The sequence below is a fragment of the Fundulus heteroclitus genome, chromosome 7 (assembly GCF_011125445.2).
Source record: "Fundulus heteroclitus isolate FHET01 chromosome 7, MU-UCD_Fhet_4.1, whole genome shotgun sequence".
Classification (NCBI taxonomy): domain Eukaryota; kingdom Metazoa; phylum Chordata; class Actinopteri; order Cyprinodontiformes; family Fundulidae; genus Fundulus; species Fundulus heteroclitus.
In genome coordinates this window covers 35,817,049-35,834,285 of record NC_046367.1, presented here as the reverse complement: position 1 = coordinate 35,834,285, position 17,237 = coordinate 35,817,049, and the positions used below count along the sequence as shown (strand labels likewise).

Here is a 17,237-nt window from a genome sequence, read left to right as displayed (position 1 = left end):
GAAAATATGTGCTGAGCAGCACTCAAGTTGGATTATTTAATACAATGCTGTTCTTTTCGCACAATGCTCTTAAAAGCACAGCATGATACATACATAGATCCATTTATTTTGTTTCTTACTACATAAGTGATGCATTTCTTTTCAGAGATCTGCAAACAAATGGGTGAACAAAGGGTGAGATATCATTAAAGCAAACACATTATAGGTGTCATATTTCCTGCTTAGTTGATCATAAGGTTAAAGGGAAACAAGGCTGCAGCCAAGTGACAGGAGGAAAAGTCCAAAACCTGGAAATGTATTGTTTTAGATGCTATTTTAGCAAGTACAGAAAAGGATAAACGATGGTGCGTAATGTTTTGGTTAAAATATCAGTTGCTCAGGTTTTGGATGTTCTGTGATTATCAATTTATCCTTCTTATTAGACAGAGATTAATCTTGAGTCTGCCATGGTTTTGGCACTTTACCCGCTCCTATATGAATTACCAATGGAGCCGGTAAAGACACTGATACACAACGGAGAATGATTTATAGCTATTTTGTGATAACTCCTTTTTAATTATAAATCCTGTCCTTTGCATTCATGTCAGTCTCTGATAGCTCTACTTCATACCAGTTATTAAAGCAATGTTTGCACTACAAAGCATCTGTGACATTGTTCCTTGTATTGTCATGTATGTTGGCCTATTTATTTATTCTTTTTGTTCAGAATGTTATCTTATGATCTACTAATTTCCATGACCGAAATAAAAAAAATAGAAAATGAAACAGCCCATATTAGAAAAAAAAATAAGCATAAGGCACATGATCACATAGCAGGAGGTTGCCAAAAAGTTACGATTGTGCTTATGTAAATGCCATAAGCTTCCTTGTATGGCATAATGTCCACCCAATACTTGAAGACTAGTTATAACAAAGTCCCCAGCTTGATTTCCAATTCATTACGTGTTAATTTTTCAAATGAGAAGTAAAAAGTCACAAGACATTTTGTAAGAGTGCAATACCTTGGATACCTAACACCATTGAAGGATTTAAAAGAGCTCTGTCAAGATGCCAGGCTGCCTGCAATGCACCACAGTGGCAAATGACTCGTTACAGTTGGTACGTCATCTGTATATTGTTGTTATTTCTTGCTTAAGTGGTTGATAAAAAGCCTAATTTTTCCAAAAATATGAAGAACTGTATTTTAGAATCATCAATCGGTCAATCCATCTTTTATGTAAACTGCAGACACAACACACTCATTTCAGTGAAAGTCTAATATTATATAGATTCATTACACATTGAGTAAAACATTTCAAGCCTTGATTTCTAGTAATATTGATGATTATGGTTTACAAAAAATGAAAACCCAAAAATAAATGTCTCAGAAAATCACAATAGTACATAGGATCAATAAAAACATTGATTTTAAACATTAATGTCAGGCTTCCAAAATGTATGTCCATTTCTATGCACTCAATGTTTGGTTGGGGCTTCTTCTGCATCAATTACTGTATCAATGTGAACGGCAATGAGGTAATCAGCCTGTGGATCTGCCGAGTAGTAATGGGAGCCCAGCTTGCTTTAATAGTGGCCCTCAGGTCATCTGTGTTATTGGGTCTGGTGTCTCATCTCCGTCCTAACAATACACAATCCTCTAAGGGGCTCAAGTTAGGCAACTTTGTTGGCCAAGTGCAGGTCTTTGGCCTGCCTTGGAGGCAGTGGCAGAGATTCTGGTCTTTGAACAAGCTTTTGGTTTTTTTGGCAGTGTGGGCAGGTAACAATTCCTGCTGGAAAACAAAATCAGCATCTCTATCAAGCCTATCAGGAGAAGGAAGCATGAAGTGCTCTAAACTTTCCAACTGGATGGCTTCATTTCCATCTTTTCTTCAGACTCTGGGACCATGTTTTCTAAATGGCTTGCACATTTTACTTCTAAAAAAAGAGCTTTGGACCACTGAATAACAGAGCAGTTATTTTCTCCTTACTTAGCCTAGGTAAGACTCTTGTGACGTCACTTCTTCTGGATTGGCTTGCCACAAGGTATGCAACATTTGTAGCCCATGTGTAGGATCTATCTGATCCCTGTGGCTTTTGATGCACAGACTCCAGCTTCGGTTCACTCCTTGTGAGGTTCCTTCAAATTCTTGAATGAATTTAGCTTGGCAGTCTTCTCAAGGCTATGGTTATCCCTGTTGCTGGAGCACCTTTTCCTATCGCTTTTTCCTTCCACTCAACTTCTTATTAATATGCTATCAAATTTTCATAATACCCTTATTTTCTGAGACACTAAAGTTTTGATTTTAATCATCTGTAAGGCATAAATCAAAATTACAAGAAAGTCTTAAATTATGTTGTGCTACGTTTAAGGAGTCTCTATATAATAAGTTTAACTTAAGTTACAAAAACTTTTAACCTATTTGATATTTTAATTTTTAGCTTTACTTGTATATTATGTTTGTGTTGGAATAAAGGACTAAACACTATTCTGCATATACTCGCCTGAGTAAGACTCAGTAAGCACATTTTTACACTTATAAATCTCACCTATCTTAGTCTTCTAGAAGGTTTAGTGTTTTTTACCCAGTCAATAACTAATGCCCTAAATAATTAATAACTGATTTGAATATAAGTTGTTAGTGCAGACAGAACATCTGCATTGTTTAGCTTGAGGTCAGGTAACATTGTTGCTACAACATATGTGTAGAGCTAAAAAAAAACATTTTACAGCAGGGTTTAAGAAATTATCGCTTTTCAATAGTATGAAAAAACTTTGTTGAAGACATTTTTTTAGTTAGAAAATGTGAGGTGTTTGAATAGCTTTTCTTGTTTGTTTCATACCCTTTCTTCAAATTTCTTTTTGTTACCTATCTCCAGGTGATTCTGATGATGGCCAAGCATGCTGGACTAATGAGGCTGATCTATGTCGGACAGTGTGTGATTTGCTTGCAATAGATGGCGACACATTTATTAATGCTTTGTACCAGTGACAAGTCAACGTTAAACATAATTTTCAGAATGTGTGTGTGTGTGTGTGTGCTGTTGGACCCTTAACCATAAAGACAATTAATTAGACAGTTTTCAAATAGACAAATCAAGTCCTTTTTTGTGTGTGGAGGTTTGTTTACCAAAGTGAGATTTTCTGTTTGTTCTCCTGAGCTAATGAGCACATCTCAAACACCTAAACAGGTGTGGAGATCCATTCTCATGGCTGGTGTTGTAGTTACGAGGAACACGATGTATGTGCCACTGGTACATTATATGCTCTGATCATTACTAGGTCTGTTTGTTTGTGATGACACGCAGAAATGCACTGCCTGCTAGACTAATATTGGTCGTTACTGCAATGAGCTTTTCAGCGTGTGTGTGCCTGTGTATTTATAAGTACAGTGTAGTTTTTAGGTTTCCACCTGCAGAACTGAACAATCACCCAGGTGGAATTTCTCATTTGTGAATAGATGCTAAATTGCACAGAATGACAGGGCGGGCTTCGACGGCGCAGGCTAAACTTTTATCAAAGCCGTGTATTCATCTCTACTTTCATTAAAATGAATGTTACTCAAAGCTGCCTACTCGTTTCGAATACATGGTTATTTTCACACACGTTGCCACATTCCATTGAGAGAATTTCCAGGCTGCATTATTGATGCGGTGCTCTTTGGACCAAAAACTGAACACTTCCTCAGTGGTGGAAACGGCTTTAAAGAGTGATGCTGCGTAAACAGAATACTTTTGCACAGCAGCTCACTGTTCTTAAGTAGTGCCTCTGTGGTATTATACAATCTGTCAGCTGAGTTCAGTGACTTAAAAGTTGCAGTGTTCTGGATAAATCTTAGAAAACATAAAAAAAAAATCTCAGCCACTGTGATGGCCCGAGGTTTTTAAGGCTCTTTGACAATGTATTTATCCTTTTATTATGTGGAAGAGGGAAAGAGTGTTTGGGGGTCCAAATGCTGTTTTTAGCAGTGAGCTTGAAGTCGCTGTATTAGCAGCATACATTTAAAGGATCAGGGAAAAGGTTTGAAGATTCTCCTTAATCGTTATTTGTATTCAATCAGCCCTTTAACGGTGATTGATGTTTGCCCAACGCGGTGCTGCGCCATATCGCATCAGCCTCCCTTTGTGTGTCCTAAGCCGCTTCAGCACGCAGTCACAAACAGCCGGGGTGTAAAGCAGTAATTAAAGTTCATGCTCGGCTTCATTCAATCATAATCAAGCTGTGCAGCAAAACATATTATCTCCCTTTACTGTTGTCTGAGCTTCCTCAGGCATCACTTCTCTGCAGGCACTCTTCTGTGAAGCCCTGGCAGCTCACTTAGCTTCAGCGGCGCTACTGTGGGTTTTGGAGCACCTGAAGCTCGGTGGTAGCTGCCTTGGAGATTGATGTTAATTTGGATTTTGTTTGTCAGTAGTTTAGTGGTTGTCACACAATGGCTTCTGCTGGACTCTCCCGTTGGTGTCATTATTTATGGATGGTGGTGTTTCATTTTTAGCCATGCTGGATGTTTACTTGAAACCCTCATTATTTATGCATGCTCATGCTCCATTCTAAACAAAAGTGTAAATTCCAGGCAGTCATGTACTGTCAGTAAGAACCATAACATTTGAGGGAAATACAGCCTTCTTTGGATGACATTATATGATAATGATACAATATACCTTCTCCACAGCGACAAAGGTATATGATGCAGCTGCAGTAGATTGTCAACAAATCAATTCAAATGGAGACTTGCATTTCTCAGAGAAGTCAATAACCCTTCTGTACAGTCTATAACGAAACTAGGATGGTGTGTGATGGGAATTCAAATGTCGATTCTGACAATGTCATCAGCCCACAAAAAAAAAAAAAAAAACATCAAAAGAATTAGTTTTCCTATACCTATCATATCACTTACAAAAAAATATTGATGTTTTAATGTAGACCAGAATAGATCATAAAATTATTCTTGATTAGATCCTAGGCGATGACAGAGCTGAGAATGGAACAAGACGGTATTCTATTAAGTTAACAAAAGAAGAAAAATGAGAAAACCTATAAGATGTGAAGATAGATAACAGGAAAAACTGAACAGTAAGATAAATCAAGAGTAGGATATAAATATAGAAAGCTTTCTGCATGTACGGTATGTTATTTGTCTTTGAATGACTATAGTGTGCCCACAATGCGTGAAAGCTGTTGGTGTGAAGTTTGCGTTCTGTTTCATGGCCAAGCATGTTTTACATCTGGTATTGTGACTGGAGGCATTGAGCAACAGACGAAATGTGAATATAGAACTCGTGTTGAATGAAACCACAGCACTTCAAGGCTCCCATGAGCACAAAGCTTTAATCAGAAGTGGAATTTCACCTTTCTTTCATCTTATCACCAGGGCCACCGATAACAAAGTATCTGGCAAGTATTTCCGAATTATGTCTATAGATCGTTTTTGGATTGGAGAGCATAACCATGGTTTCTCAGCTGCATTGAACGTAATAGCTCAAATATTTCATCATGTGATTAATGAATTGCAGGAATTTTTCATATCTTTTTGGTCTTGGAAATGCTTGAGTTGCTAGGAACTTTTGTCCATCTTTCTTTTCGTATGAAATACAACATTACAGCCTAAAGTTCAATGGAGCCTACAGTCTTCATCTCCTTGTATAAGTGCTTAAATTTCCTGTAGTCTAAACTGTACTTATTGAAAGGACGATGACTTTTTTATCAGAATCAAATACTTCCTTAATTTACTCTCAACCAAGTATTGGCCTCCGTTTTAAGCTATTATTTAGATGCCGCTTCCCATGTCTAGATCACAAGCACCATTGTACGGTGGCTATCAGCCCGTGACTCCCAGCCCTGAGCTATTTACTATGTGTCCTCCGCTTCTCTCTCTGCCTCCCTGCCTGTCTGGTTACTATCAAATAAAGCCCACTAGTGACACAAAACATTTAAATATATACTGCCGAGAGATATTCTACAATCTTCACTAAGCTGTTTCTTGATCGCTGTGATTTGTAAGGATAATGCAATGTCAGCTTAACCCAAGCTTTCTAAGAGATGTGGTTCATAGAGATAATGCATCGCTATCTTTATGCGATCAGTGAAGCTAATGTGGCGCTACGTTGGTGTAGATTCTTAGCCATCCAGGACATGGTGAGTCAAAGGTTTTAAAATGGAAATAAGCTGGACTCCTCTTTTTTTTCTTAAATATGTTTCGACTTTCTTGCAAAATGCTTCTTCCCTTGTGGACATGAGTGTGACGTGTCAGTATCACATTCACAATAATAAGGCCATTAAGGTCACATGAATCACCAGCCCCACCCTTAAGTGGGGCGGATGTTTGGGTTATTGCCACTTAGCGACCCAGTATGTAACCTAACAACGCTAAGGTGTCACCTGCTCTGGTCACATGTTTGAAAGTGTGAATGACTGCGTCAAGGTTACACTGTAGCTGTTAGAAAAATGAAACCAGAAGCCACCTTCACTGTTTTGTGTTTGCTTTTTCATACTTAGCACAGGTGGCTCCTTAACTTGTCTCTTGATCCACTTTTCTTCCTTGTCCGTAATGTGAAATCCTTAAAATAGTATCTTTCATCCTGGAGATGTAGAAAAAACACTGAATCTTGAACGAATGTCCTGTGGTGACTGCTGTTTTTTTTTATTCAATGTATAAGTTTGATCATTCCTCATTGCATTGCACTACATATACCACAGTGAGCTGAGCTTGTATTTGAGTGTTTTATTCTTGTGAGTGAACATGTTTCTATATTAGAATGTACAGTTGTTTTGTTTTTAATGCTGAATATTTTGGTGCCCTTTAAACCCAATAAAACTCTAAGGCTGAGACTGTCTCATGCCTAGAATGAAACAATCAAACAAAACCTTTGGTTAAAGAAGCTAATCTGATGCAACGTTTAGTAAATGCAGAGGCTAAAGCTGATTTAAACCAGCAATGGCATATTTACCGTCTAATCTGTCCAAATCTTCATACGCATTTCTGCACCATACAAATGTCTTAACGGGAATTCTTCTAGATAATATGAAATTAGAAGCGCATTCCAGACCTCCCAGAGAAAATCAACTTTTTTTTCTAAAATGATCAAACTTTAAAATGCCGTTTTAGAATATTTTCTTTTTTTTTTTTTCAGCATTCCCTACATGCAAACCTCTCACTGAATTCAGCTGCTCAAACGGACGATGCGTCAGTGTCAAGTGGCACTGTGATTCAGGTGAGCGCTTCAAATCAGCCAGCTTTCTCATTAACAAGCATGCCCATTGACTACCATTAAATGCATCCCCTCTGATATTTTTTTGTGAATGCTGTCTTTGTGCACAGACGACGACTGTGGAGACGGCAGTGATGAAGTGGGCTGCATGCAGACCTGCTCGAACACTCAGTTTCAGTGTACCAATGGACGCTGTATTCCGGCGGACTGGGCTTGTGACGGTGACAACGACTGTGGCGACTTTAGCGATGAGAACACGACCTGCAGAGGTGGACCTGCATGTAAGAATGTCTGTTTCTTTTTAACCTGGGATATATTCAGGCAAACACACGACAAGATGCCGTTGGAATCGTTTCTAAATTTGGTGTTGGGATTGCATATTTAGACTGTGCAACAAAAGCTTTGGTTAGACCTTTTACCAATGGGAGTTGAACTATGTAATCTAATTATTGCAGGGAGCTAATCCAATGGTTGAAAGAAAATCACAGCTCAGTTGCTTGTCACTAGAATGTGGAGATAATTCATCACGCTGCCCTGATGTGACCAACAGCACACTCCATCCACCCTGTGTCTATTCATTGGGTTGAAAGAGATTTAGCTTTGTCTTTGCTGTTTGGAGAGAGAAAATAAGAAGAAAAAAGAAGGTTTTAGTGAAGCAAATAATCAATTCTGATTTCAACATCATGATTAAAACACACAATAGATGTCTCATATCATTACCTTTTGGTGTTGTTGTGATTCAGAAACATTTTATTTCTGAACAAATGAAGTAAAACGAATAGTATCCTGTGAGAATTTGTTGTAAAATCCACTGTGGCTTGCAATAGGTGCAAGTATATGTTAAATTGCAGTAAATCCTCAACTGTTCACCTTGTAACCCACTATCAAACACAACAGAGAGCTTGAACAACTTTGCAACTGATGAACCTTCAAAACAAAAAAAGTTTTGCCAAGAGTTCTTTCTAAGCTGAAAAGAAAATCTAAAAAAAACAACAACAACAACAAATTACTGCTGTGCGTGTCGATGTTGTGAGGTTGCGGTGCGGAACTGTGAAGTATTAATTGCTGGGTAACTTTTGTTCCAGTGCTCCCATCTGTGATTGAATGCAGCGGGGATGAGTTCCACTGTGTTGAGGATGGAACCTGCATCCCTGAACGCTGGAGATGTGATGGTGATAAGGACTGCGAGGATGGAAGTGATGAGAAAGACTGTGAGGGCACCAAAAGGATGTGTGACCCCAAGGCCAAGTTTACCTGCAAAGATACAGGTGGTTCATGGCATCTCAGAAGTAAAAAGAAAGGGACAAAAAACTCATTATGGCAGCTTTAATGTTGGGTGGTTATCGATAAATTAATTACTCTTATTGACCACGTTACATTTATTTATTGTGAGGACATCAAATTATATCCTTGTCTCTCATTAATACACATATGCATAAACATAAATACACAAATACATGATTTTATTTTATCTAATTCAGCAGCGTAACTCCAATTTGCAATACGTGTCATCTTGAGGCAGTTTATGAGACAAACGGGTTTGATTTATGTTATTTTTTATAATAAGAAAATTTGATCATTGTATAGAGTTTGGTACAAACACAATTTAAATCAATGCAGTTCACTCCAGTACATGGTAATCATACTGTCAAATTCAATCACATACTGTTCAACTCATTTGAATTATATTATAGTGCAATCATGGCTGCCCTAATATGTGCAAGCATAAGGCAACCAAGGAGAGAAACCGCTTGCGTGTAACAGGAAGTAACCTCCACCACTACCTTGCTCAGTATGAGTGACTATCTTCCAAAAGCAGCTGGCTGTTAAGTGGTCAGGTAGGAAAAATAAATCAATAAAGAACTGGGCGAAGGGTGCTTTCAATGGGAAACTAGAAGCAGTAGCTGTGGGACACTGTTGAATTTAACCTCAGGTCAAAAGGCTTAAACATCCAGTACAGTATGACAGCATCTTCATGCTTTGGTTATCTGCAAAGTGTTAAACCATCACAGTGAAATGGTAACATGAGTTTCTCAGCAAACGTAGGATCATTTTCTCCCCACTCAGCTTCTGACAAAGCAGAAAGTCCCAGTATATTCATATGTTTTCTGAATCACTTGTTTGAATGGAAAAAAAAAAATCTATCCACCTGCCTCCATGGTTTCTTTTTTCCTTTGTTGATCTCCCAATGAATAACTTTGCTGTGCGTTGTTGTTCAAATAGTCAGGAAAAGTCTCTTTTGAGCCCATCTGTCAAAACCTAGTATCTGTTGTTAAAAATTCACTAGTAGTAAGAAGGTCCGAAAAAGATTGTTACTCTGAATTTTGCCCTTCACCTTCTACTGTTTCTCCCCAGACACTTTTATCAAGAACTGAGGCCATGCTGCATGGTGACGGGTTGATTAGACCACGCAATTATTAATTACGCTAATTCCACTGTGTCACACTTCTCTGCACTGGTGCTGTTGTCTTCCCCAGATGGGATGAGGGACTTTTGTCGCCAATATGCAAAAAATCTCCAACTTCAGTTTGGGACAGTAGCCAATTTTACATGTATTGCACTGAAAAAAGTATCTGCCCCCTTAGATATGTTTTCATTGTCTGCCTTTAAAAGATAACCGGAGTAAATCCAAATAGCAGTTTTCAATGAATCATTTCATTTAAGGGGAAAAGAAGCTATCCAAACCAACCTGATTCTTTATAAAAGCCTAATTGCCCTTAAAGTTAATAGCTGTTTGTGCCTCCCTTGGCTGCAACAACGGCCATCAAGCTTTTTTAGTAACAATACATCTTTTACATCCCTGTGGAGAAACCTTGGCCAACTCTTCTTTGAGGAATTGTTTTGATTTAACCTTACTGCAGGCTTACTGGGCACAGCGATTTCTTTAGGTCATGGCATGTCATCAAAACTAGATTAAAGTTTGGACTTCGAATAAGCTACTGCACAACCTTAATATATTTTTTTCTATGCAGAGACAGACTTTCTGGTGTTCTTTCTATCATTGTCCTGCTAAAGAACCCGCACGTATTTGAGTTAAAGGTTAGAAATGTATGGGCGGACATCCTCCTTCAGGATTTTGCAGTCGGGAATAGAATTCATTGCTCCGTTATTTATGGCAAATTGACCCCTCTGAATGTTTTACTTTTCTTTTATCAGTCAACAGGTTATCTTTCAAAAAGTCAAGGGGATACTGTAGATCGTGTTTTAGGCAAATGTGAAGCAGGCCTTTGTGTCCTTCTTAGAAATCGTTGAACTTTTTTTAGTCTTTTCCAATTGCCATTAAGAGCCTTGACCTTGAATTAGACAAGTAACGTCTTTAGATGTCCCGTTTTTGTTACTTTCTGGTTGAGTTATGCTTTTGGGAATATTTTGGCAGGACAGCCACTCTGGGGAAGGTTCGCCATTGTTCAATGATGTCTCCATGTGTTTTAACAGTATTGGAATTGTCTTAATAATCCTTTCCAGATTGACCAATGATTTTGATTTGTCATCTCTTCCTTTTTTCTTCATTTATTAATATTTTAGTGTGATGTGTTGCTTTCTTAAATCTTTTCGTGTACTTGCATGGTTACTTGATTCTACAGGTCTTCTGGCTTAAATCTGGGTGGTTAGCACAAAAGGAATTAGCTTATGTAGAGTTTATTTGTGATGTAATCAAGAGTTATTTGATTTGGACAGCTTTTTTTTTCTAAATAATGCAAATTTTTATTTGATATTAAAACAAGTTTGCCCATCTTACAGATATGTGTGGGGGAAAAAAGCAAAAACAGATACTTTTGGAAGGAAAGTACTTTGTCATTGTACTATATAAAATAACTGACTTAAGTTTTCACTTTAGTAGGAAAGTCACATGGATAAATCAGGGTGGAAGTCATCAGCAAATGTAAAAATCATCCAGGAGTGAAAACAGCGTTAGTGATAGGGATGTATAAATCTATAATGCAGACTAATGTTTTAGCCATTCCTATAGAATAAAGTGTCTTGAGTTATTCAGTAATGAGCTCTGTTGGAACATCATTCACAGATATGCTTCAAGCTTAATGAATTAAATATGAACTTTTGAGGGATTTTTCTTTTTTTTTTCAACAAATATATAAATAATTAATTTTTCTCCCCAAACAATTCCCAACAATCACGGCAAACCAAACCACTTAGATGTAATATGTTAGTTGTCATTCAAAATTTAATTGTCATAATAAAGACGATGTTCAACCAGAAAAATTAATAGCAAAATACCGCACAGCACTATTCAGGGTTAGGTATTTCTGTTTGACTCGTGTTTTAAATATGGTAGGGCTCTGGCAGTTGATTAAAAAATCTCAACATTAGGCATTTGGAACATAAATGATTTAAATTCACAAGTGTCATTTGGCTGTGCTGCAAACCATAGAAAATAACATTTTATAGTGAGATGACACCTAGAAGAAAAACATTGACATGTCTGAAAAAACAACAATTCTGTCTAAGTCACCAGTGGCTACAACATTCCCTGACAGTTGAACCTGATGTGGCATGGTGGACTGTGAAACAAAAGAAAAACAATTGCTATATATATATATATATATATATATATATATATATATATATATATATATATATATATATATATATATATATATATATATATATACAGAGAGAGAGAGAGAGAGAGAGAGAGAGAGAGAGAGAGAGAGAGAGAGAGAGAGAGATGTTGTATTCTTGCTGAACATTTATAGTTGGAGAGAACAGGTGAAAAGTCAAGCAGTTTACTGGCCCACTTTAGATTATCAGGACTTAAACAAGAAAACTATTTTAAGTCTACCTGTGAAGCTGAAGTTTGAAATGCTTTGAAAAGAAGACGCTAACTATCAAATAGTTGAAAAACTTTGCTTCTGTCAACCTTAACCTTTCGTACTTTGCAGGCAAGTGCATCACAAAGAGCTGGGTATGTGATGGAGACATTGACTGTGAGGACCGTTCTGATGAAGAGTCATGTGAATTATCTGTCTGCAAGCCTCCAAAGTACCCTTGTGCCAACGACAGCTCGGTTTGCCTGACGCCTGATAAGATCTGCAATGGCAAAGTCGACTGTGCTGACCGCTCGGACGAAGGACCCATCTGTGGTAAAAAAAAATAAAAATAATTCTACTCCTCGTTTTGCATCTTTTTTTTGTCATCCTGTCAGGTAAATGATAAACCTAAACAGCTACTCTGCCCATAGGATTGGGAATTGCAAACATTACAGGTTACATTACTGAAAATCTCTTTACACCACCTTGAATCTGTTGGCTGTTGTAACATCCATCACTGCTCTGGGAAGGCTCTCACCAAGGTTTCCGATGCCTGTTGTTAAATCTTGCTCAGGGGCTGCAATTTTAATTCATCCCAAAGGTGTCTGATGGGTTCGGCTCTGCTGGCAAGTCAACAGTAGCCAAGGAACCGATGCACTCTCACTGCTCTGTGCATTGTGTTTAAGGCAACAAATGAAAGATTTGCACAAATGTAGGACCAGTATTTTATATGCTTTATATATATATATATATATTATTTATTTATTTATTTGAGTAATAACAATCTTTCTATAGTTAACAGAGACACTCGGAGGATAAAACAATTTTAAAAAGGTCAAAAAAGAACCTCCAACAGAATATTACATTTATAATTTGAAGTTTAAATACAATGTCAGTGTCAAATGAAAGGTTTTATACACATTTTCCACACCAGCCTTGTTTCAAACAAGGTCTTTTAGCGCAGATGAGGTTTGTTTTGCAAACTTCAGGTTTTTTTTTTTTTTTTGCTTTTTCAAGGAGAGACATGTAAACATGTACCTAAGTACTCAGACTGGCTGTTGTAGGAGCTGCTGCAACAAAAAGTGCTTTTCAAGTCCTAATACTTATTGAACATTTTCAAATCTTTCTCATTATATTTTAAAACTAGATTTTTATGCGATAAGCCAACTCAAAGTAGCACACTATTGTGAAGTGGAGTAAAAAGTAAAACAATATTTTTTTTTGACAAAAGCCTGTATATGCATTTGTATTCAGTTGTGTGGAAGTACCTTTTCCTGAAATTTAAGCAGCATGTCTTTGGGCCTATCTTTCTTCTGTCCTTCACTTCAAAATAGTTCAAGCTCTGTCAGATTGGACAGAAACAGTCTAGAAGAGGTTTTTGTATATAGACGAAAAAGTCAAACTTTTAGGTCATCTGACTAGAATCACTGCATCAGAAAGAAGATCCCTCAGAAATGTAATAAAGTTTGTGGTTTTACCTTGGCAAAATATAAAAAGGGGCAAGGTAAATACTATTCAAGGCACTGTAAAGAGACAAACCCGCAGGGTGATTATAATATGTATGATACTGCAACGGATAAAACTGAATTGAACTTATGAGGCACCTTTCCTTTCCCCAGGTGGACAATATTTGACTTGCACAATATCTTATTTCACATTTTCATCCTGTTCTTTTTCAAGCAATGTTCCGACTGTTGAAAGTGTCCCAGCAGAGTCTTCCTATACTTGCCCTTCCACATACAGCAGCTTTTGGTGCATGACAAGTTACCAGCATCTGTTGTTTCAGAGGCCCAAGACGGAAAATAAAGAACATCTTCCCTCCTGGTAATGGCAAATATGCACTAAAAGCCTTCAGAGAGACCAGAAGAAATGCCCTCATGTGACTATCAGTGGCAATTTAATCTGTTAAAGTGAGCAGTGTACACATCGAGGTTCATTTTCTAGAGCATCGCTAACCAATCCTCAGTAGGCTCCTGCGGGACCCTGAAGTGCTATTGTGGCTTAAAAAGTGGGCTGCTGGCTCATCTTAGACTATTAGTTTATGCTCAGTGGAACCTCGAGAGTGTGCTTGATTTAGACCAGTTCAGCGTGATTCAGACCCTGCAGTAACAACCATGACAACAACAAACACTTTTTCTTGGTGATTAGAGACGGCAATCTTATTCCGTCTTGAAATAGAGTCGATATCAAGGTATAGAAAGAGATGCCGGGCTATTTTAACGTTTACCCTTGTTTATTTGGATTTTTAAAACTCTTGTCAGAAATGTGGATTCATAATAGACTCCAAAACAGGGCTTTGAAAAAACAAAAAACAATTTGCTCCTTACCTATTACACCTGTTTTTGCTTCTTTCTCACAATTAAGTGTTTCTAGATTAAAACAAATTTTAATATTAGACCAAAAAAATAACTTGATGATAAACTGTGATCAAGTGATGTTGTCATTTATTATGGAACAAAAAAAAAAAAAAAAAAAAAAAAAAAGGTGAACCAACCTGTTTTTTGTGAAAAAGCAATTATCCCCTAAATCGTGTAAGCACTTCTTATGAGGGTTTGTGAAAACTGGCAATTTATACCCCTGTTCAGGAATTTTAGCTGACTCTTTAAAAAATAGTTTCTATTCATTGATATTAGTCTTTTTGGACCTGAGCAGCCTGTTTAATGTCATCCCACCGCATAACAGCTGGATTTAAGTCTGAGCAATGGCCAGGCCAATCCAAAACCCATAGGATTCAGTACTTACTCTGTCTAAGGCATTTTTATCCAAGAACTGCTTACCTTTCTCTTTTCCCCAGACATGTGTCTAATAGCCAGAGGGGGCTGCAGTCACCAGTGCACAGTGGCACCGGGGAAGGGAGTCGTGTGTTCCTGTCCCCCTGGACTTCACCTGGACTCGAGCAACAAGACGTGCGAGGCAGTGGACTACTGCAGCCGTCACCTGAAGTGCAGCCAAGTGTGCGAGCAGTACAAGACCACGGTGAAGTGCTCGTGTTATCCTGGATGGATACTCGACGCAGATGGAGACAGCTGCCACAGCATAGGTAGCAGAGGACTTTCTTCTTAATGTTTGTTTTATGATGCCGCTGGCTGTTTTGTTACTGTGCGGTGGAATCGGCTTTGTGTTTGTGTCTGCTGTAAGATTTACTTTTGTGGCGGGGCATCTCTATAACCTTCACTCTTTAGGTGTTCTTTGTAACGCGGTTATTGACTCAGTGAGAGGAAGAAAAAAAAATCTGAGATCTGTGGTTGATTTCTTATTTCCACTTTTCTTTTTTCTTTCTTTGTAAAAGCGGCGACCTGCCCAACCTTAGCTTACCTAGATTTCTCTTGAAATAATTTTTTTTCTACCAGACCTTCTGTGAGCGGTCATTAATTATTTATATTAGGAGAAGAGGTGACCCAGCATGTGTGTGAAAAAGCAGGTGCTATGAAACTGTGTTTTGTGTAGCTTTAACACAAAGTAAAAATGATGTGTTGCGCTAATATGAACACATGAGCCGTGGCACACGTGCTGCTCCGATCTTTCAGCTTGCCAACTGCAATTTGAAAAAAAGGCTGTGCCTTAATAGCAGTAATAGGGCAGTGCTCACTTAATTTAGACATCATTACTTTCCGAACTGACGACTGGTTTTCTTTTAAACAAGATAGGCATCTAGGAGAGAGTGGTAGAAAACGTCTCTGCTTTGTGTGATTACTATGACTTTAATTTGCAACACCTCATAGATATTGAAATCAGCAAACTTTAAAGGTGCTTCTGACAGCAATAACTTCCATGCCAAAGATTGTTGCCATCATTGTGACCTGGTGGTGTGACTATATGGCGTGTTCACTGATTAGAAAAAAAGACTGGGTTTTGTGAGTTTTTATCTAGCCAGTTAACTACTTAGTTGAACTGAACCTGATCAATAGCCGGTTTCTCTGTGTTTTTCTCTAAATATAAGTTCTTATCACAGGCGGTAGTTAGTTTACAACATAAATTTTGTTGGAAAACAATAAAAACCAAACTGCAGAAGAGAAGCTCTTTTTTTCTTTGAGTGTATGAGTGCCGAAAAGGTGGTCGCGAGAAGGAAATGAATGCTGATATAGAGTGGGTCCAATTCAATTATTTCAAAATTTGAAGACGCACCACAGTGATGAGTCCTGTTTCCATCTGCATTGAGGCTTAGATAGGGCAGCCTGTTATCTCTTCCCAAACCAGAGCTTTGATGCTTCTTTCAGCAGTGCAGATATTTACCTCAGGTCTAGAAACCCCCCCAAAATCCAGACGTTTCGTCATAGTAGCATTGCATCAAAAATTCAGAACCTGCTCCACTGATTGCCGATGCTGGATAATCCATTTGATGAGACTGCTTGGAAGCACTTGAAATACAATAGGGACGCGGAGCTGTTGGCTTGTCACATTCTGATTTACGGGACGCGGTTTTGATGACTTGCTTCTCTCTCGCACTCCGGGATGGATGGCCGTCGCCGCTCTAATCATACATTAAGAACCGAAAATAATACACAATTTTATTTAGAAGCTGATTGGGGCTCTGCTTGTTAATCATAAATCAGCCTTTGCATACAAACTAATATCCCAATTTAATCTCGACAAACGTGTTATCAGATTCATTGTGAAGTCCCAGGCTCACATGTTCTGTCTCTGCTTTTCACATCTCGGTGACAAAATATGTGTTTGTACAAATCTTTTCTCTGAAAGCATTTTCGCTGCTTTGCTAACTAGAGCATGTCACTAAAGTAAGGACACTGCTTTCATTATATTTGTGTGCAAACAGCTCTGTTCCCTTAAAAGTGTTTTCAAGATGAGCCTTACAAAAAGCTCCTTTTGAAAATATTGTTTTTATGAGAAGTTTGCGTGTGTGTGTGTGTGTGTGTGTGTGTGTGTATGTTTTGCATAGGTGTCAGATATTGAATTCAGGTAGCGCAAACATTACTTGGAAGAGGCGCTACACCAAAGTAGACGTAATCTTCCTGATTGAAACAAGCCGTTTAAGGCAGGGCCATGGAGGTTTAATATGCAGACACTGTTTACTAGCAACCTGCAGTAAAATCCAGCAACTTCTTGGAGCCCCTGCAAGACGCATTCGTCAAAAGACTGGACTTACAAATGTATCTACTTCTTTGGGAAATTATTTTTATGTGTTCATTCCCCAAGTGTTTGGCAACAAATTGGTTTGGCTGAAAGCGATGAATATTAATGCGCACCACATGGTGGTATAAACCGCTGAAATATGTTTGAAACTATTTCCTCTACACCAGCCATCAGACTGGGAATAAATAGAAT

General features: G+C 38.1%; 1 protein-coding gene across 1 annotated transcript in view; it reads left to right on the top strand.

Annotated features, from left to right (window-relative positions):
• Positions 1-17,237, top strand: part of lrp1bb (low density lipoprotein receptor-related protein 1Bb) — a 394,708-nt gene that overhangs the window by 205,776 nt on the left and 171,695 nt on the right. The window contains exons 19-23 of the mRNA XM_036139564.1: positions 7,108-7,188; positions 7,296-7,466; positions 8,271-8,453; positions 12,087-12,287; positions 14,749-14,994. Coding sequence (XP_035995457.1) covers positions 7,108-7,188; positions 7,296-7,466; positions 8,271-8,453; positions 12,087-12,287; positions 14,749-14,994 — 882 coding nt within the window. The remainder of the gene's footprint in view (positions 1-7,107; positions 7,189-7,295; positions 7,467-8,270; positions 8,454-12,086; positions 12,288-14,748; positions 14,995-17,237) is intronic.